The sequence below is a fragment of the Miscanthus floridulus genome, chromosome 16 (genome assembly GCF_019320115.1).
Source record: "Miscanthus floridulus cultivar M001 chromosome 16, ASM1932011v1, whole genome shotgun sequence".
NCBI classification, from domain to species: Eukaryota; Viridiplantae; Streptophyta; class Magnoliopsida; order Poales; family Poaceae; genus Miscanthus; species Miscanthus floridulus.
In genome coordinates, this window is record NC_089595.1 from 27,697,265 (window position 1) to 27,712,704 (window position 15,440).

The following is a 15,440-nucleotide window of genomic DNA, read 5'->3' on the forward strand; positions in this document are numbered from 1 at the left end:
GGAGCTCATCCACCGATGTATCCTATGTCGTAGTGGGTGGAGGCGAATCGCGAAACTGCGATTGGTGTAGTGAGGGATTGGATCTCAACGGTTATGTGGGGTGCAGCATTACCTGCCTAAAGGTGAAGTAATGAACTTAGTTGAGTCTGTCAATTGAAGTTAGGTTTGTCTAGTATGCAGTTGGTTTGACACTTGTACTGCCTGCAGGATGATGGACCACGGCGGACGGTGTATGTGCAGCTGCAGATTGCACGTATCTGTGCAGTTTGCTTAGTGGCTTCTGCGAAGTGCACTAGTTTTGTATATGTTACATATATGCCTAATTTGCTAACGCATTAGCTCTGTTGTATTCTTTTGTTGTAAAGAGTGGACAATTGACTCTCATGAGTTGTTTGTATGTAGGGAGAAGTGAAGGTTCATGCAATGTTTGCTATGAACTACAAATGGACTGTAAGTTGTTGTATGCATGTAGGGACTAGTTAAGGTTAATGAACTGCTAGGTAACTACTTGTGAGTTGAGTGTTATTACCATGTCACATGCATGGTTTTATTTGTATTGTGATTGCAATTGTGTTTTGAAGTACCAAAACTGCTTTGTGGGTTGGCGCCATGGTCGAATGGATGTTGTTGTTGGGGCCATTTTTTTGATTTTGAATGAGCCGCTGCTGTTAAAACAATTCGAATTGGCTGGGTGCTAGCCGGTTCTTACTTATTTTGGGCATAATTTATGTAGGATTCTTCCTGTCTAGAATTTGCATTAATCTTTGTTCATTGACCTTTACAAATATTGGCAATCCGAGCACAAGTGGAAGAGATTGATATCGATGAAGAAAGTCTTGCTTATTTAGGCGAGATCGGACAACAGACATCTTTGAGGTTAGATTTTTGTGTTGTTCTTTGGTATGTTCCACGCATTCCATGGATTAGTTTTCAAATATGAGTTCAAAGATGCAAGTCCTTGGAAGTTAGGCATGTATCTCATTGATCTGCAGCCTGTTCGGTAGGGCTAGATTTTCTGGCTGGCGCTGGTGCTGGACCAGCCAGCCAAACCCTGCATCCAGCAGCCAGCCAGCCTTAGCCATTTTAAATCGGCTGATTAGCTATTTCAAATTCAAACATAAAAAATGACGCCAACAACAACAATTCATACTATGGCGCCAAACTACAAGCCAATTCTGGTTCTTTACATCACATAATGAATCCTAACAACAAATAACAGCCTCCTACAGGCTAATACCAGTCCATGGCTAGTTCATAACTATCAATTCTCAAGCCTTCACTTGTCCTTACGTACATACAACAAATGCTATTCCAATTGTGCAGTCCATACAACAACAGATTACAACATAACACTATGGTTAACAAATTAGGCATATATGCAACATATACAAAACTTGTGGACTTCATCAAGCCACTAACCAAACTGCACACATATGTGCAATCTGCAGCTGCACATACACCGTTCGTCTTCATCCAACTCCTGCAAGCAGTACAAGTGTCACACAAACTGCATATACTAGAAACACCTAGCTTCAATTGAAGTACTCAAGTAGGTTAATTGCATCACCTTTCGACAGTCATCATGCACTCCACATAATAGTTGATATCCAATCTCTCACTACACCAATATCAGTGTCATGATTGCCATCCACCCACTCCGACATAGGATACGACGGTGGATCAGCTCCATGCGTACGCGGCCATAAATAATTATCTATTGCAAAGCATGATATGATAATCATCGCTTGCTTTTACCTTTTGAAGTATGGAACCTTTTCCAGAATATGCCACCTTTCTTTCACAACCCCAAATCTACGATCAATGATATTGCGCAGCCCCGCATGAATGAAGTTAAATTTCTCCTCATGGACTAACCTCCTCAAGTTTACTCCCCTAAACTCGTTCTGATGGTACCTGCTCCATGTATCCCGCGTCTTCTAGGTAGTATCGACCTACAACAATTCAAGTAATTACACATTTAGTGCCAACAATATCCAGCCAAGTACCTACGCACATGCTGCATCAATTTCAATTGGAAGTCATCACGAACCTGCTGGTGGATGTGGGAACCGTGCATGTTTCTGACAGCCCTTTAGGACCGCCATGTCATGACACACCCTCGCCTTCCCGACACCAACAAAGGTGAAGTGGCCATTCATATCCACAATGGCGCAAACATTTATTGATGTTTCTCCTTTCCTATTAATGAAGTCAGCTTTGGCTTCGTGGTTAACCTCCACCTCTATGTGAGTGCCATCTATAGCACCTATGCATCCATCAAACCATGGTGCATATTTCTTAAGTGTTTGGCTCACTCGTCCATAGTGCCTATCTGCTGGAACTAGAATAGTTTATGCCCACCTATACATAACATGTGCTACTTCAGTTACCTTTCTACTAACTGTATCTAAGGACCATTTAAATCTATATTTGCATTCCCTAGCAGTAGACTGGTGGGCACAAGTCCAGACATACATACCTAAAGCTTCAATGGAATTACATTTATCTATACATGGCAGGCCAAATGGCAGCAACATGTTATGCAATTGCATGAATGCATCACGTGACATGCGCAAATTTTCTTCACATGCTGTTGGGTTATGCAGAATTTGTTGCATCCATTGCGCGCCTGTAAGCGTGGGTATGGGGCAAGGAGGATTTACCGGAATACTTTGATTCACCAGCAAGGATTTCAACCTTCTCACTAGGACAGCTGCGAACACCAAGTCTAGCAACTCCCTTCCCTGAGAGGAACTGTCGCTACTTGACGAGTCCTTAGAGGTGCTCATCTGCAAGTTTTCAAACCATACAAACAAGAAAGATATGAGACCCTATATTAGAAATCGAACTAATAAACAACAACCACCAACAACTGAACCATAACATACCTTCGATACAAATGTCACCTTGGATCAGCTCCGAATGAACAAAATGATGATTTGGTTCCAATCTGCACAATCAATTAGTTGTCAACCTTATGTCCAACAAGAAAACATGACATTCCATTAAACCAGTACATAGATTTGGTTCCAATCTGCACACACACAGTTTATTTGAACCGCAAACATAGAAAAAAATAGTTCTCAGCAAAGGTTCTTATTACAACAAACATTACAAATGAAATGATCACAAGGTCCGCAGACAACTGAACAAACTCATGCTGGAAAAGTAAAACATCTAAAGCAGCCTCAGGAGGAACGATGCTCAGGATCACTTCGAGTTGAGGGCAGCAAAGTCCCAGGACACCTTCACCCAGTTCAGCTGGCCCTCCTTACTTTTCAGATCAAGAAACGCACGGCGTCAATACTTGTTGAGGCAAAGATTAAGGGCTTGCATGAAGACTACATCATGCTCGTTGTAACCATCTTCCTCAAAAATCTGCTTTACTTGGGCTATCTCCTCTTTGTATAGTGAGTCTTCACAGCCCTGGCGCTTCCTAGTAGTCCTGATAACGTCGCTCAGGTCATCAAGGGTTTCATCAATGGAATGAGTCTTGCTACTCTTATTGCATGGATTGTCGACAGAATGGTCCCTAGTGAATCTCTTAGAGGACTGACCCAACACTATAGGGTTGTACGGGCTCGTCCGACACGTCTTGAGGAGTTTGAGGGCTGGCACTACTGGGGGTATGGTCAGGTTCATGTCCACTGGTAGCAAACAACTCGCCTCTGTCACGTGGGGTGCGGCCCAAAAGCGTGATCAGTTGCTCACATCATTGTGGACGTTTGAACCTCTCTTGAGCCTTTTGGCTACTTTCCTGCACGTGATACGGTGTTGGCCATGTTTGTAATGAGTTAGTGAGAACCTAACTGGTTAGAAAAGAGGCCACAAAAAGGGTTAAGTTAGTTCCCCGGTGCCGTCGCCATACCAAGCGGATTCAGCTGTCACCTCTCCAGTAACTGGGTCACGGCCTAGCCTAGTATGGGTCTATCCGTCGCGCCAGGTGAAGTACGCCCTCTTCAGATCCATGTACTTGTTCTGAAGCTGTTTCTTATCGTACCCGAGCTTTTTGGTCTCGTTGAAGGCACGCTCGACATTAGTCCACCCGATAGAGGTTGGGGTGTTGTTGGCCCAGGGACATAGGTCTTTCTGTTTAGTGACTAGGTCAAGAAACAAGGCGCACGTTCGGTCATCCCAGTGTGCTCGATCTTTTGTCATCTGATGCAATGTACGACATTCTGTGGTATTATTTACATGGATGGAATGGAAATCGGAAAAAGATGGTCGTAGCATTACAGAAACAAGAGATTGTGGAAAGGGAAAAGGGGACTTGCCTTTCCGAAACACTTGCGGCGTTTTGAAAGGAGGTTGTACTGCCTGGCTTCAGGTGGAGAGCACGAAGATGTGGACGACGCTGCCAGTGTGGGCAATGGTCAGCGGCAGCGGATGAACACCTTGCACGGAGATTTAGTAACACAGACCTGAGCCAACATTCAAACCGAAGGAGAACAACGTGGTACAATTAGCAATTGATAATTGATTCATACAGTGTGTCAAAGATCGAACTAACAGAACAAGCAATACAAATGATGAACAAAGCCAATCACAACAAACGTGTCAAAATTTCCTAACCATCCTATCAATGCAAACAAGTGCTCAGTCTCGGTAGCAAGTATGACAAAACAAAGCATGGTGGTAATAGGAACTTCGTAACTATGTGATTTCATGGCTAACAAGTATGACACGAGCTGGAGAAATAAGAGATCATTCCGCAGAAGTGTTAAGAGTCCGCATCCCGCTGCCTGGAACGGACCTAAACCCTAACTAGGAAGGGGGTGGATTGGAACGGACCTTGGGTGGAGCAAAGATCCGTTTCCGTCCAGCTGGGAGGTGGATCCGGCGAGGAAGACGGTGGATCCGGCCACCTGGAACGAGGTGCAGTCGTCCTGGTCCTCGCGGTGATGGAGGGGGGTTGGGGGCGGGGGAAACCTACAAACCAGTCCATGCGGATCAGATCCGCTCGGGAGAGACTGCGGCGGCGTGGGATTTGGGGGGGGGGGGGGGTACCTTTGGTGGCGGCAGACGACGTCGATGGAGGCGGTTTCGGGGAGGGAGGCGGCAGACGACTGTCGGTGAGGCTGTCGACGGCGACGGTCGGCGCGACGGCGTAGAGAGGCGGCCGCCGACCGAACCGATGACTGACGACCGAGCGCGGCGACGCGGGGCGCACGACCACCGAGACTCGCACGCGCAGCCAAGGCCGAGCAACAAGACGACAGCGTAACCCTAGCCGCGCTGCGCGAAGGGGAAATGGGGAGGGAGGGAGCGGCTAGGGTTGGCTGGTGTTGCTTGTACTCCAGCCGTTCGGCTGGGGCTGGACTGCCGAATGGCTAGGCTGAAAAGCCCAGCACGTCTAGCCCAGCAAGCCAGTTCCAGCCTACCGAACAGGCTGTAGGCTTTCGACCGCTGGCCCCTCCACGCATGGTTGTGCACCTGGCAAAAGTTTAGCATTATCCCATCGAATCTTTGATAGCAATTACGAGTATTAAATATAGGCTAATTACAGCACTAATTACACAGATTGAAGCTAATTTGCGAAACGAATCTATTAAGTCTAATTAGTCCATGATTCAACAATGTGGTGCTACAGTAATATATTCGCCTCGCTAATTAGTCTACTCCTATGCAATTAGTTTTATAATTAGTTCATGTTTAGTCCTCCTAGCATCTGAACATCTGATGTGACACGGCTAATCTTTAGCCCCTAGATCTAAACACAACCATTTATTAATAGTAAAAAAAGAGTAACCCTATGCACCACTGCTTCTGGTTGATGGGTTGCTATTTACTATGGCATGGCTGCTACGAATGAGAATCGACAGCACTTTTAGTCTGGTTGATGATTTCTTCAGTCATATTTGCATAATCATGTTCTTCTTGCAATTCAAACTGATCTACAGAGCCTGTAGCCTTGGTTACTATTGCTACATTACTAGCATAAATCTCACAAAGGTTATCATAGTTCACAAAATACTCCACATACAAACATGCAGCTCCAGACCATTATTGTCCATTCTTCAAAGAGTGCAGCAGGCAATCGGAAGTAGAGATCCAAACAGCACTGCTAGAGAACCGACCAAAATATATTACACTGTCACTAGTCACTACCATGTCACTTGACCCGCGCTCAACCCCAACATGCGTACATCCAAAATCAGCAACGAAATTAGAGGCGAGCGATAACAGAGCCAAAGCAATCCTAATTGATTACCAACAGTGTTATTAGGACTACCATAGATAATCTAGCAGATCACGATTCGGCCTCCGACTCTGATCTTGTCGCCACCTGCAAGAACAGACTCTGACACCTTAAACTGGAAGCACTCATCAGGCTCGGGCAGTCCACTGGAGAGATCCGTGCATCCTACTGTGAACGTGGATTCCTGGTAATGTTTGATTAACTTCTCACCGCCTCGACGGCTCTTGACAGGTGCGTGCCATGAGTAACTGAGCTCGCACTGCATTTCCCTTGGAGGTGCTTGGCCATGCTGAGGATGGATGCAGAAGACAGATATGTTGCAGCCAAGCGGTTTCTGTGCCACGTTCAGCAGGAACAGGTACAGCCCGTCATCGGTGGTGCCATCGGCTGTGTCACAGTCAGCGACGAGAAAGTTGAAACCGTAACGGAGGCTGACAGTGAATTCACAGTCATCGTCATCCCCGTAGTCGGTGGTGGTGGCAGCCCAGACCTTGGTGGCGCAAGGCCAGTCGTGTGCCCTGGCAAAGTGGTCCAGGAGCGTGGCCGTAGAGCCGACAAAGCCACATGCCTTGCCGGAGCAGTGGCACGGCGTGTGCAGGCACGCCTGGCGGTGGCAATGCTGGTCATAGTAGGTAGACCTGACGGTGCAGCCGTGGATGGCATTTGGGCATGGGAAGCGGATGGACTCCACCAGGTGCTCCATGGCGTGGCACCGGGTGTAGCCACCAGTGGCCACGCCACACGCATGGCACTTGCCGTTGCCAGTGGCCTTGAGCTTGTCACGGCACACCGAACACACAGCGTGTCCTGCTTTGCACTGCATACAGGCATATATGTCAGAATGTGCATTAAGACAAATTACCACGAATGGAACAATAATATATGCATGTATGTTCAGACAAAACCAGCAAGGTAATGGAGACTGTTAGTTGTTTCGTGGAAAACGTTCATATTTCTGTTAACTTTTTTTTACACAAGCTAGAGCTTGAAACTTTCTGAAAGAGCTGTGAAAATGCGGACAAAAATGGCTTGCGATGCTTGAGAGCTGTTCATCTTTTATCTCAAATACCAGGCTACACAACCTCCAAAACCATATGCTGGTAATAGTCTGGGCTTTTTTTTTTTCTTTGGCATTTGGTCAGAGGACAGAAATGTAACGGATATGAAGCATCGCAGTGTTACGAAAGGGAAATGTGGGGAATTCTCTATATAACAGTTCATTGTAACCACCACTTAGCTGTGTCTTGGAGCCTTGGAGATATTATTATAGACTAACTAGATAAAAGGATGATTGCGGTCATTGTCAAGATGTGTCCAAGATTGCGGACATTTGAAGAACTAATGGTATTGAGCTATTAGCAGCCCATGCACCATCAGGAATTCCATGGGTTAAAGCTACGGGGGATGGATTTAAAGCTTGTTATATTAGCTCAAGTTATATCCAGTGTGGTTGAAAGCTCAGTGATCCAGAAAAAGGGACTCTAGGATCTTTCAGAGGCAAGACAGGATAAGGGCTGTTGCAGAGGAATAGGGACTTCAGCTAGTATTGTTACCTTTGGTTATTTGTGGATGAAGTGGTGGAAAGGGCAAACAATATCATAACACTGATGCTTAGGGCATTTTATTTACATTCAGCAGTTCTCAAATAATGCATAGTTGTAGGCGTATAATATAGCCCAACCCCACAACCTAGTTGTTGCACCAATGGTCACATTATTTTGTATTCATCGGATGTCCCGGTGCTCATAGACTGTCGCCAGAATATCTGGTGGGTACAGACAAGCCACCGGAAACCTCTTTGAATTCAATGATCGATCCGCTAAGAATTTATGAACACCGGAGAAATACTACAACTAAACCTCATGGAGACACATACGTATAGACATTTCGTGGTTTATCCTAGTAAATCTGACATAATATACTGCATCTTCGGATAAATCATTTCTTTAAGGTGAGAAAATATTTAAGGTTCTCCCTCTATGAAAGAAATGAGTATACAAAATTTTAATGAATCTAACCAGTCGTTCTAGTCTCTATGGCACTTGAACACACCTGTTGCCAATTCAAACGTTTTCCCTTTCACGAAGTAATTAGGGGGTGTTTGGTTGCCCCTCCTAAATTTTAGTCGCTGTCCCATCGAATGTTTGGACATATGCATGGAGTATTAAATATAGACTAATTACGAAACTAATTACATAGTTTGTGACTAATTTGCGAGATGAATCTTTTGAACCTAATTAGTTCATGATTTAACAACTGTTTGCTACAGTACCATGTGTTAATGACGGATTAATTAGCCTTAAAAAATTCGTCTCGTGGAGTACTGACGGATTATGTAATTTATTTTTTTATTAGTATCCGAACACCCCATGCAACATCCTCCCGATATACCTCCTAAATTTTAGTAGCTGGAACACCTCCTTAGTGTCCTTTTACATGACAAAGATCGCCTTATCACTCAATTAATGATGAGAGGACTGGATCACGCACTAACGGATCGCCTGCCAATGAGTCCCCTTGAAAACACGGTGTGGCAACCATGAGTTTATGGGTTTTATTATTACGATATTTCTATGGCTGAGGGCCTGTTTAGTTCCCAAAATTTTTTGCGCAGTACCTATCACATCGAATCTTGCGGCACATGCATGGAGTACTAAATGTAGATGAAAAAAAAACTAATTGCACAGTTGGATGAGAAATCGTGAGACGAAACTTTCAAACCTAATTAGTCCATAATTAGACACTAATTGCCAAATACAAACGAAAGTGCTACAGTAGCCAAAACCTAAAAAAATTTGCATCTAAACGCGCCCTGAACCTATTACACAACAGACTAATAATTATAACGTCTGGGTTACAACCAGAGGCATCAGTTAGAGTATGGCCCCGTTTGGTATGGATTCGCACAGCTGTCTTCCACCTGCTATTTCCACTATAGCGCACTATTTATTAAAGCTATATTTCTCTCTTCTCTCACTCCCTCTCACAGAGCCAGTTGGAGTAGGTGAAGCTAAAATTTTTGGCTTTACTAGCTCCAATCGGCTCTACGAGAGGGAGAGGGAGAGGGAGGAGAGAGAAATCTAGCTTCAGAGAACAGTGTGCTAGAGTGGAATGGCAGACAGGAGCCGGAGCTGCCAGGATCCACGCCAAACGATCCCATGAATAGTCACAAGGCGGAGCATATATTCAACCATAGTATATAACAAAGTTCACCAAGGTGACATGGTCCGCATGAAATGCATGGTGCGCTAGCACTAGCAGTGACATCCACCAGGCGGCAGCACTGAGACTATTGACCAGTAGGTCCAGTACCAACGAAACCTACCACCATTCATGCCGAGCTTGACTGAAAAAGGACATTAAGAATGCACTTGCCGTGCGGACTCTGCCCCAGGCCCCCTGCCGTGCGGACTCAGTTTAGTTCGTGGATGCACTTGCCGTGCGGACTCACACGCCCCCCTGCGTTACTCACACGGCCGGCCGCACCCATGTCAGTTGAGGTGTTAGGTTCTCGCTTGCTGCCCCAGGCCCCCTGCCGTGCGTCATGCGTCCTGCGTTACTCACACGGCCGGCCGCACCCGTGCATGGGCATAATCACTGCTTGTCGTCTCCAAATGTTAAATTCCAAATGGTAAGCGCTACCTATCCATACTGTTTTGGCTTCTCCCCTGCTCTCTGAGACTCTCAGCCATCCTACGAGCAAGCCTCCATGCTTCCTCCTTATTACACACTGTTTTGGCTTCTGTTCTCCCTGGGGTACAGCTCCCCTGCTTGCGCTGCTGCATATAGCAATACTCTGATGACAGGTGAAGCACTCATTGCCGGTGAGAGGCTGATCTCCAGCAACGGCAAGTTCGCGCTCGGTTTCTTCCAAACAGGCTCCAGTAAGTACTCTGGGAACATCACTCTGCCCAACTGGTACCTAGGCATCTGGTTCAACAAGATCCCCAAGTTCACAGTTGTGTGGGTTGCCAATAGAGATAAACCAATCACTGAGCCCTCCCTGAACCAGTCAATCAAGCTCACTGTCTCAGGAGACGGCAAGCTAGTCCTGATAAACCATGTAACAAACTCTGAGATCTGGTCCACCCAAATTGGTAACAGAACCAAAACCAGTACCAACATCACAGCAGTGCTCTCTGACAATGGAAACCTTGTGGTACAAGATGCCTCAAAACCTGCCAGAATCTGGTGGCAGAGCTTTGACCACCCAACGGATGTCATCCTCCCCGGTGGGAAGATTGGCCGCAACAAGGTCACTGGTCTGATGTACAGCCTTGTGTCCAAGATGAACTCTGTAGACCCATCCTCAGGCTCATACTGCATGGAGCTAGACCCCAGCAGTCCTAAGCAATACGTTGATAAGCTTTGCAACACGTCTATAGTGTATTTTTTCACAGGGGAATGGAATGGGCAGTACTTTACCTCAGTGCCAGAAATGTCCGGCAATGCTTTTGCCACTGCCAAATTCGTTGAAACTCATGAAGAAGAATACTTGACGTACTACACCTTCGATGAAACTGTGACCACGATCTGCTTACTTGACTCGGATGGTCTTACCAAGCAGCTTCTTTGGGTCAGCGCGTTGCAAGATTGGGAAATGATCTACGTCCAGCCCAAGGCTTCATGTGATGTTTTTGCCGTATGTGGACCTTTTACAGTCTGCAATGACAACGCACTTCCAATGTGCATCTGCATGACAGGCTTCTCCGTGAAGTCACCTAAGGATTGGAGCCTAAATGACAGGAGGGGTGGATGCATCAGAAACAATATACTAGAATGCAGTAAGAACAAAAGCACAAAAGAGTCGACTGACCAGTTCTTTCCCATATCTAGTGTTAGATTGCCCTATGATGCTCAAGCCATGGAAGCTGTCCCAACTGTTCAGGAATGTATGGAGGTTTGTCTACGTGATTGCAATTGCACTGGATATTCGTATAGTAAAGGTGTCTGTTCAATATGGCAAGGTGATCTTGTTAACGTAAAGCAGTATAATGGCACCACAGGTACTAATGGAGAGATTCTTTACCTTCGTCTTGCTGCTGAAGAGTTGCAAAGTTGGGAAAACAGTGGGAGAAGGAAAATGATCATTGGTGTTGCTTTTGGTGCAAGTCTTTCTTCTCTGGTCTTATTCGTTCTTGTAATATTACTAATTATTCGGAGGAACAAGCGGAAGTTGTGCGATCATCCAAATAAGATTAAAGATGGAGGTGGAGTTTTAGCCTTTGGATATGTCGATTTGCAGCGTGCAACTAATAATTTCTCAGAGAAGCTCGGTGGAGGTGGCTTTGGTAATGTATTCAAGGGAATTCTAAGTGACTCAAATACCATAGCGGTAAAAACTCTTGACGGTGCACGCCAAGGAGACAAGCAGTTCAGAGCTGAGATCAGTACAATTGGAATGATTCAACATGTGAATTTAGTCAAACTGATTGGTTTCTGTTGTGAGCGTGACAAAAGGATGCTTGTTTATGAGCATATGGTGAACCGTTCTCTTGATGCCCATTTGTTTCGAAGCACTGGTACATTACTGAATTGGAGTACAAGGTACAAAATAGCCATAGGGATTGCTAAAGGATTGTCCTACTTACATGAGAATTGTCGAGACTGTATCATACATTGTGATGTTAAGCCAGAAAACATACTTCTTGATGAAGCATTTGTTCCTAAGATTGCAGATTTTGGGATGGCAAAACTTGTGGGGAGGGAATTCAGTCGAGTTCTGACTACAATGAGAGGAACTGTAGGGTACCTCGCACCAGAATGGATTAGTGGAGTGGCTATCACCCAAAAGGTGGATGTTTATAGCTATGGAATGGTGCTTTTGGAAATCATATCAGGAAGGAGGAACTCACTTGTAGAATGTACAAGCAATAGTGATCAAGCTATTTATTTTCCCATGCAAGCTGCAAGCAAGTTAATTCAGGGAGATGTGCAGAGTTTGCTCGATCAACAATTACAAGGTGAAATCAACATGCATGAGGTTGAAACAGCTTGTAAGGTTGCATGCTGGTGTATTCAAGAGAGTGAATTTTATCGGCCGACGATGGGTGAAGTGGTTCAGGTTTTGGAGGGTCTAGTAGACGTTTCAATGCCTCCAATGCCCAGGCTACTTCAAACTATACTGGGAAGCTCAGCTGCACCGTGAAGATATAATTCATGGAGGCAAGAGCAGGGCTACAATAGCTGATCATATAATTCAGCATGCTTTCTTGAAATTTACAACCTACTTTGTTGTCTGTTACTCCTACTTGAGGATGGAGATGTGCAAGAATAGTATTTTTTTTTTAGTTGTAAGCTCTATTTCTTGTAATGATATGTATATGTACTTATAATAAAAATTTCAAGTGATGTACTTCCTGAATAATTGATAAGGCTTGCTCAGCACATGTCTTAATGGAATAATAAAGATCCTAAATATGATTGCTTGAACTTATCAGCCCGGCTTTTCAGCCGAAATCAGCTTATTCTCTCTCACAGAACACTATTGAATCAGCCGAAATCAGCCGGCTTTTCCACCAGCAGAACAGGGCCTAAATGTCAACTTGACCTATGCCCAGAAATCAAGCAAAATAAATCTACATGTCAATGTCTTTTGAATTCTGTAGCCTATGGTAAATTTTTTCTTTGAACGGCGACTTTTTCTACTTTTACATTTCCAGAATAGTTCTATTGAATAATCTACCTCATTAGTATTTGCATCCTTCACACTGAAATTTGACCTCTAAATCCTGCGGCAACGCACTGGGAATTCATCTAGTACTAGAAGTTTTGAAGTCAAAAGCAATTATTTAAGACAAACTTTGGAATGAAATCTTTATGAAACAAATACATTAAGAGCAAGATAACAGCATACTCATCGACAGGGACACTATGTTACCTGTCACAGCCAAGACAACAAATTTGGAATGTTACTAGTCTTCAGTTGATGTAATGAGCACACGGAGTCAGCACAACTCTGCAGCTCGGGGTGAGTGGATTCGATTGGTTAGAAGATTGGGGATCTGTAATCTATTCTACGCGTGGGCAGGGACGACGACGACCTAGTGCGCGCGCGTGTACCTGGAAGATGGGGGGCTTCAGCGGCAGGAAGCACACGCCGCAGTCGAGGGCGTCGGTGTCCTCCACCGTCACGTCCCCCGCCGCTGCCGCAGCTCGCTCCGGCCGCATCCGCGACGGCGGCGGCATTGCGGCATCGGGGGAGGTGGGGCCCTTGCTCTTGTTGCGGACGCCAGCTCCTGCCCGAATAGAAGTAGGAGTAGTTGCCTTCTTCCGCCCCACTATCACGAGCACTCGCCGCGGCTCCTCTCGCGCCGGGAACGATTCACCGGCGCGGAGCCTCACCATGGCTCAGCAACTGCTCCGGTACGGCGGTGCCACCCACGAGCCCTGTCGTCTATTCGTTTCTCCATGGGAATACTTCGAATTTTTTTTATAAAAAAGTTAAATTTATTTTGAAATCTGCCAGGAGTAAATCCCATGCGAGTGTCGGATGAATATATACGGTATAGAAAATTCAAGTGTTTTAAGTTTTAAGACATGATGAATCTTTTCTTGTACATTAGTTACAGGCTTACAGCTAGTTTACAGTAAAATTGCTTATCAACCACTTTAACTTTAATTTTTAGTAGTAATAATATGGTATAAAAATGGTGTTGGAAACTCCCATAACATCCTTTTTTTCATGTCCCAAAAAAAACATCTTTTTTCACACCAGAGTTAGACCTAATCTGTGCCATACATTTAAAATTGGACGGTCGGAAATAAATCATGCGTTGGAAACCTCTAAAATACTCAAGCGTGATTATATAATATATGGAGAGTTCGAAAATAAGAAATCTCTCTTGAAGGGCGTGTTTGGCAGGGCTTCAGCTTTGAAAACACAGCTTCAGAGCAGGTGCTCCACCACGGAGCAGCTCTACGATGGAGCTGAGCTCCCACCAAACCGTTTGGTACAACTCCAACTCTAAAATGGACTCATATGTAATTGTGAAAACATATCTAGGGCTAAAACGAAAAAACATGTCTTCTTCCTCCCACACTCACCAGCCAAGAGGCCGCCGCGCCAGCCCCTGCCGCGTCGGTCAGGCGGCTGTGCCGGCCCCTGCCGCGAGTAGGCTGGCCGTGCCAGCCACTACCACGCCGGCCCTTGCCGTACCGACCCCTGCCGCGACGGCCCCTGCCACAAAGGACGAGAGAGGAAGAGGCACGGGAAAGAATGGAGGGAAAGAAAGAGAACGAACCGTTCATTTTCCACTAATCAGTGGCATGGTGGGTAATTTTAGGCAACTCCACAGATTATGAGTTTTCAAAACACCCCTTGAGGTGCTCCATAGATTTGGTAGGTCTGGGAGCTAGATCCACGTTTTTTTTGTGGATCTAGAGCTCGCAAAGCTAGGGCATTCGGCTGAAAAAAATAGAAACAGAGCTGTTTTTGAGGATCTGAAGCTACGTGAAGCTCCGCCAAACACCCCTTGATGTCCCAATTGCGCATCATGGCTTCTCGTGGGACTCTATTTTTCCACATATTTCCAACCATTATAGAAACACACCTATGGAGAAATCTCCGTGTATCCCCAAGGATATATGAAAAAATAATTTAGTACAAACCATGTATTCGGTGGAATCATAAAACCCACTAGATAAACATAATTAGAAGTTTTTTTAAAAAAGATTAAAAGATGCACATCCATGTTGTATCTATAGATATACAAGGTCACAAAACTTAACTTTCAAACTCATTCTAGATAAAATCATAAGAAAAAAAATCGGGTGCATACTAGAAGCCAAAATTCACACATGAACTTTGTTATTTTGATATGAAATTATGATTTTTTTTTTCAAAACAAGCTTGGGTCTCAAATTTGGTGGCAACCATGTATATGCATTTTTTATAAATCTTAGATATGTTTTTACATTCCACCGAAAATGTGATTTGTGGTGAATATTTTTTGAGGCTAAAAGAGGTAAACAGGTGATGCCTTTTTTTTAGAATTACACAGTACAACGTAGACGCTCACAGCACGCATGCACACTCACCCCTATGAACACATGTACGCAAACCCTACCCCTATGAGCACCTCCAAAGGACTGAGCCGACAGATCTTGAGAGTCACGAAGTCACCACAGGCGCATTGCTGTCGATAGGGACGTTTGCTACCACTGAAAGCATAACGTCGTTAAATCCTGAATATATCCAGAAAAATACGAGCACCCATGCCAAGTTAAAGATTTGAACCCG

The 15,440-nt window shown here is 45.0% G+C and overlaps 2 protein-coding genes across 2 annotated transcripts; one reads left to right on the forward strand and one right to left on the reverse strand.

Annotated features, from left to right (window-relative positions):
* Positions 1-6,242: 6,242 nt before the first annotated feature.
* LOC136510469 (E3 ubiquitin-protein ligase SINA-like 8) lies at positions 6,243-13,585 on the reverse strand. Its single transcript, XM_066504900.1, has 2 exons — positions 13,262-13,585; positions 6,243-7,016 (listed from the first exon to the last, which is right to left on the reverse strand). Exons 1-2 carry the CDS (start codon positions 13,544-13,546, stop codon positions 6,243-6,245), a joined length of 1,059 nt encoding a protein of 352 aa, XP_066360997.1. The 5' UTR covers positions 13,547-13,585.
* On the forward strand, positions 9,100-12,631 carry LOC136512327 (G-type lectin S-receptor-like serine/threonine-protein kinase At2g19130). The gene has a single exon (XM_066506293.1). The coding sequence runs from the start codon at positions 9,909-9,911 to the stop codon at positions 12,345-12,347; it is 2,439 nt and encodes an 812-aa protein (XP_066362390.1). The 5' UTR covers positions 9,100-9,908; the 3' UTR covers positions 12,348-12,631.
* Positions 13,586-15,440: the final 1,855 nt, after the last annotated feature.

Coding starts and splice junctions, on each gene's coding strand:
- LOC136512327 (XM_066506293.1), top strand. CDS start 9,909: ATGCTTCCTCCTTATTACACACTGTTTTGGCTTCTGTTCTCCCTGGGG.
- LOC136510469 (XM_066504900.1), bottom strand. CDS start 13,546: ATGGTGAGGCTCCGCGCCGGTGAATCGTTCCCGGCGCGAGAGGAGCCG. Junction 7,017..13,261: donor TGAAGCCCCCCATCTTCCAG/GTACACGCGCGC, acceptor GCCTGTATGCAG/TGCAAAGCAGGACACGCTGT.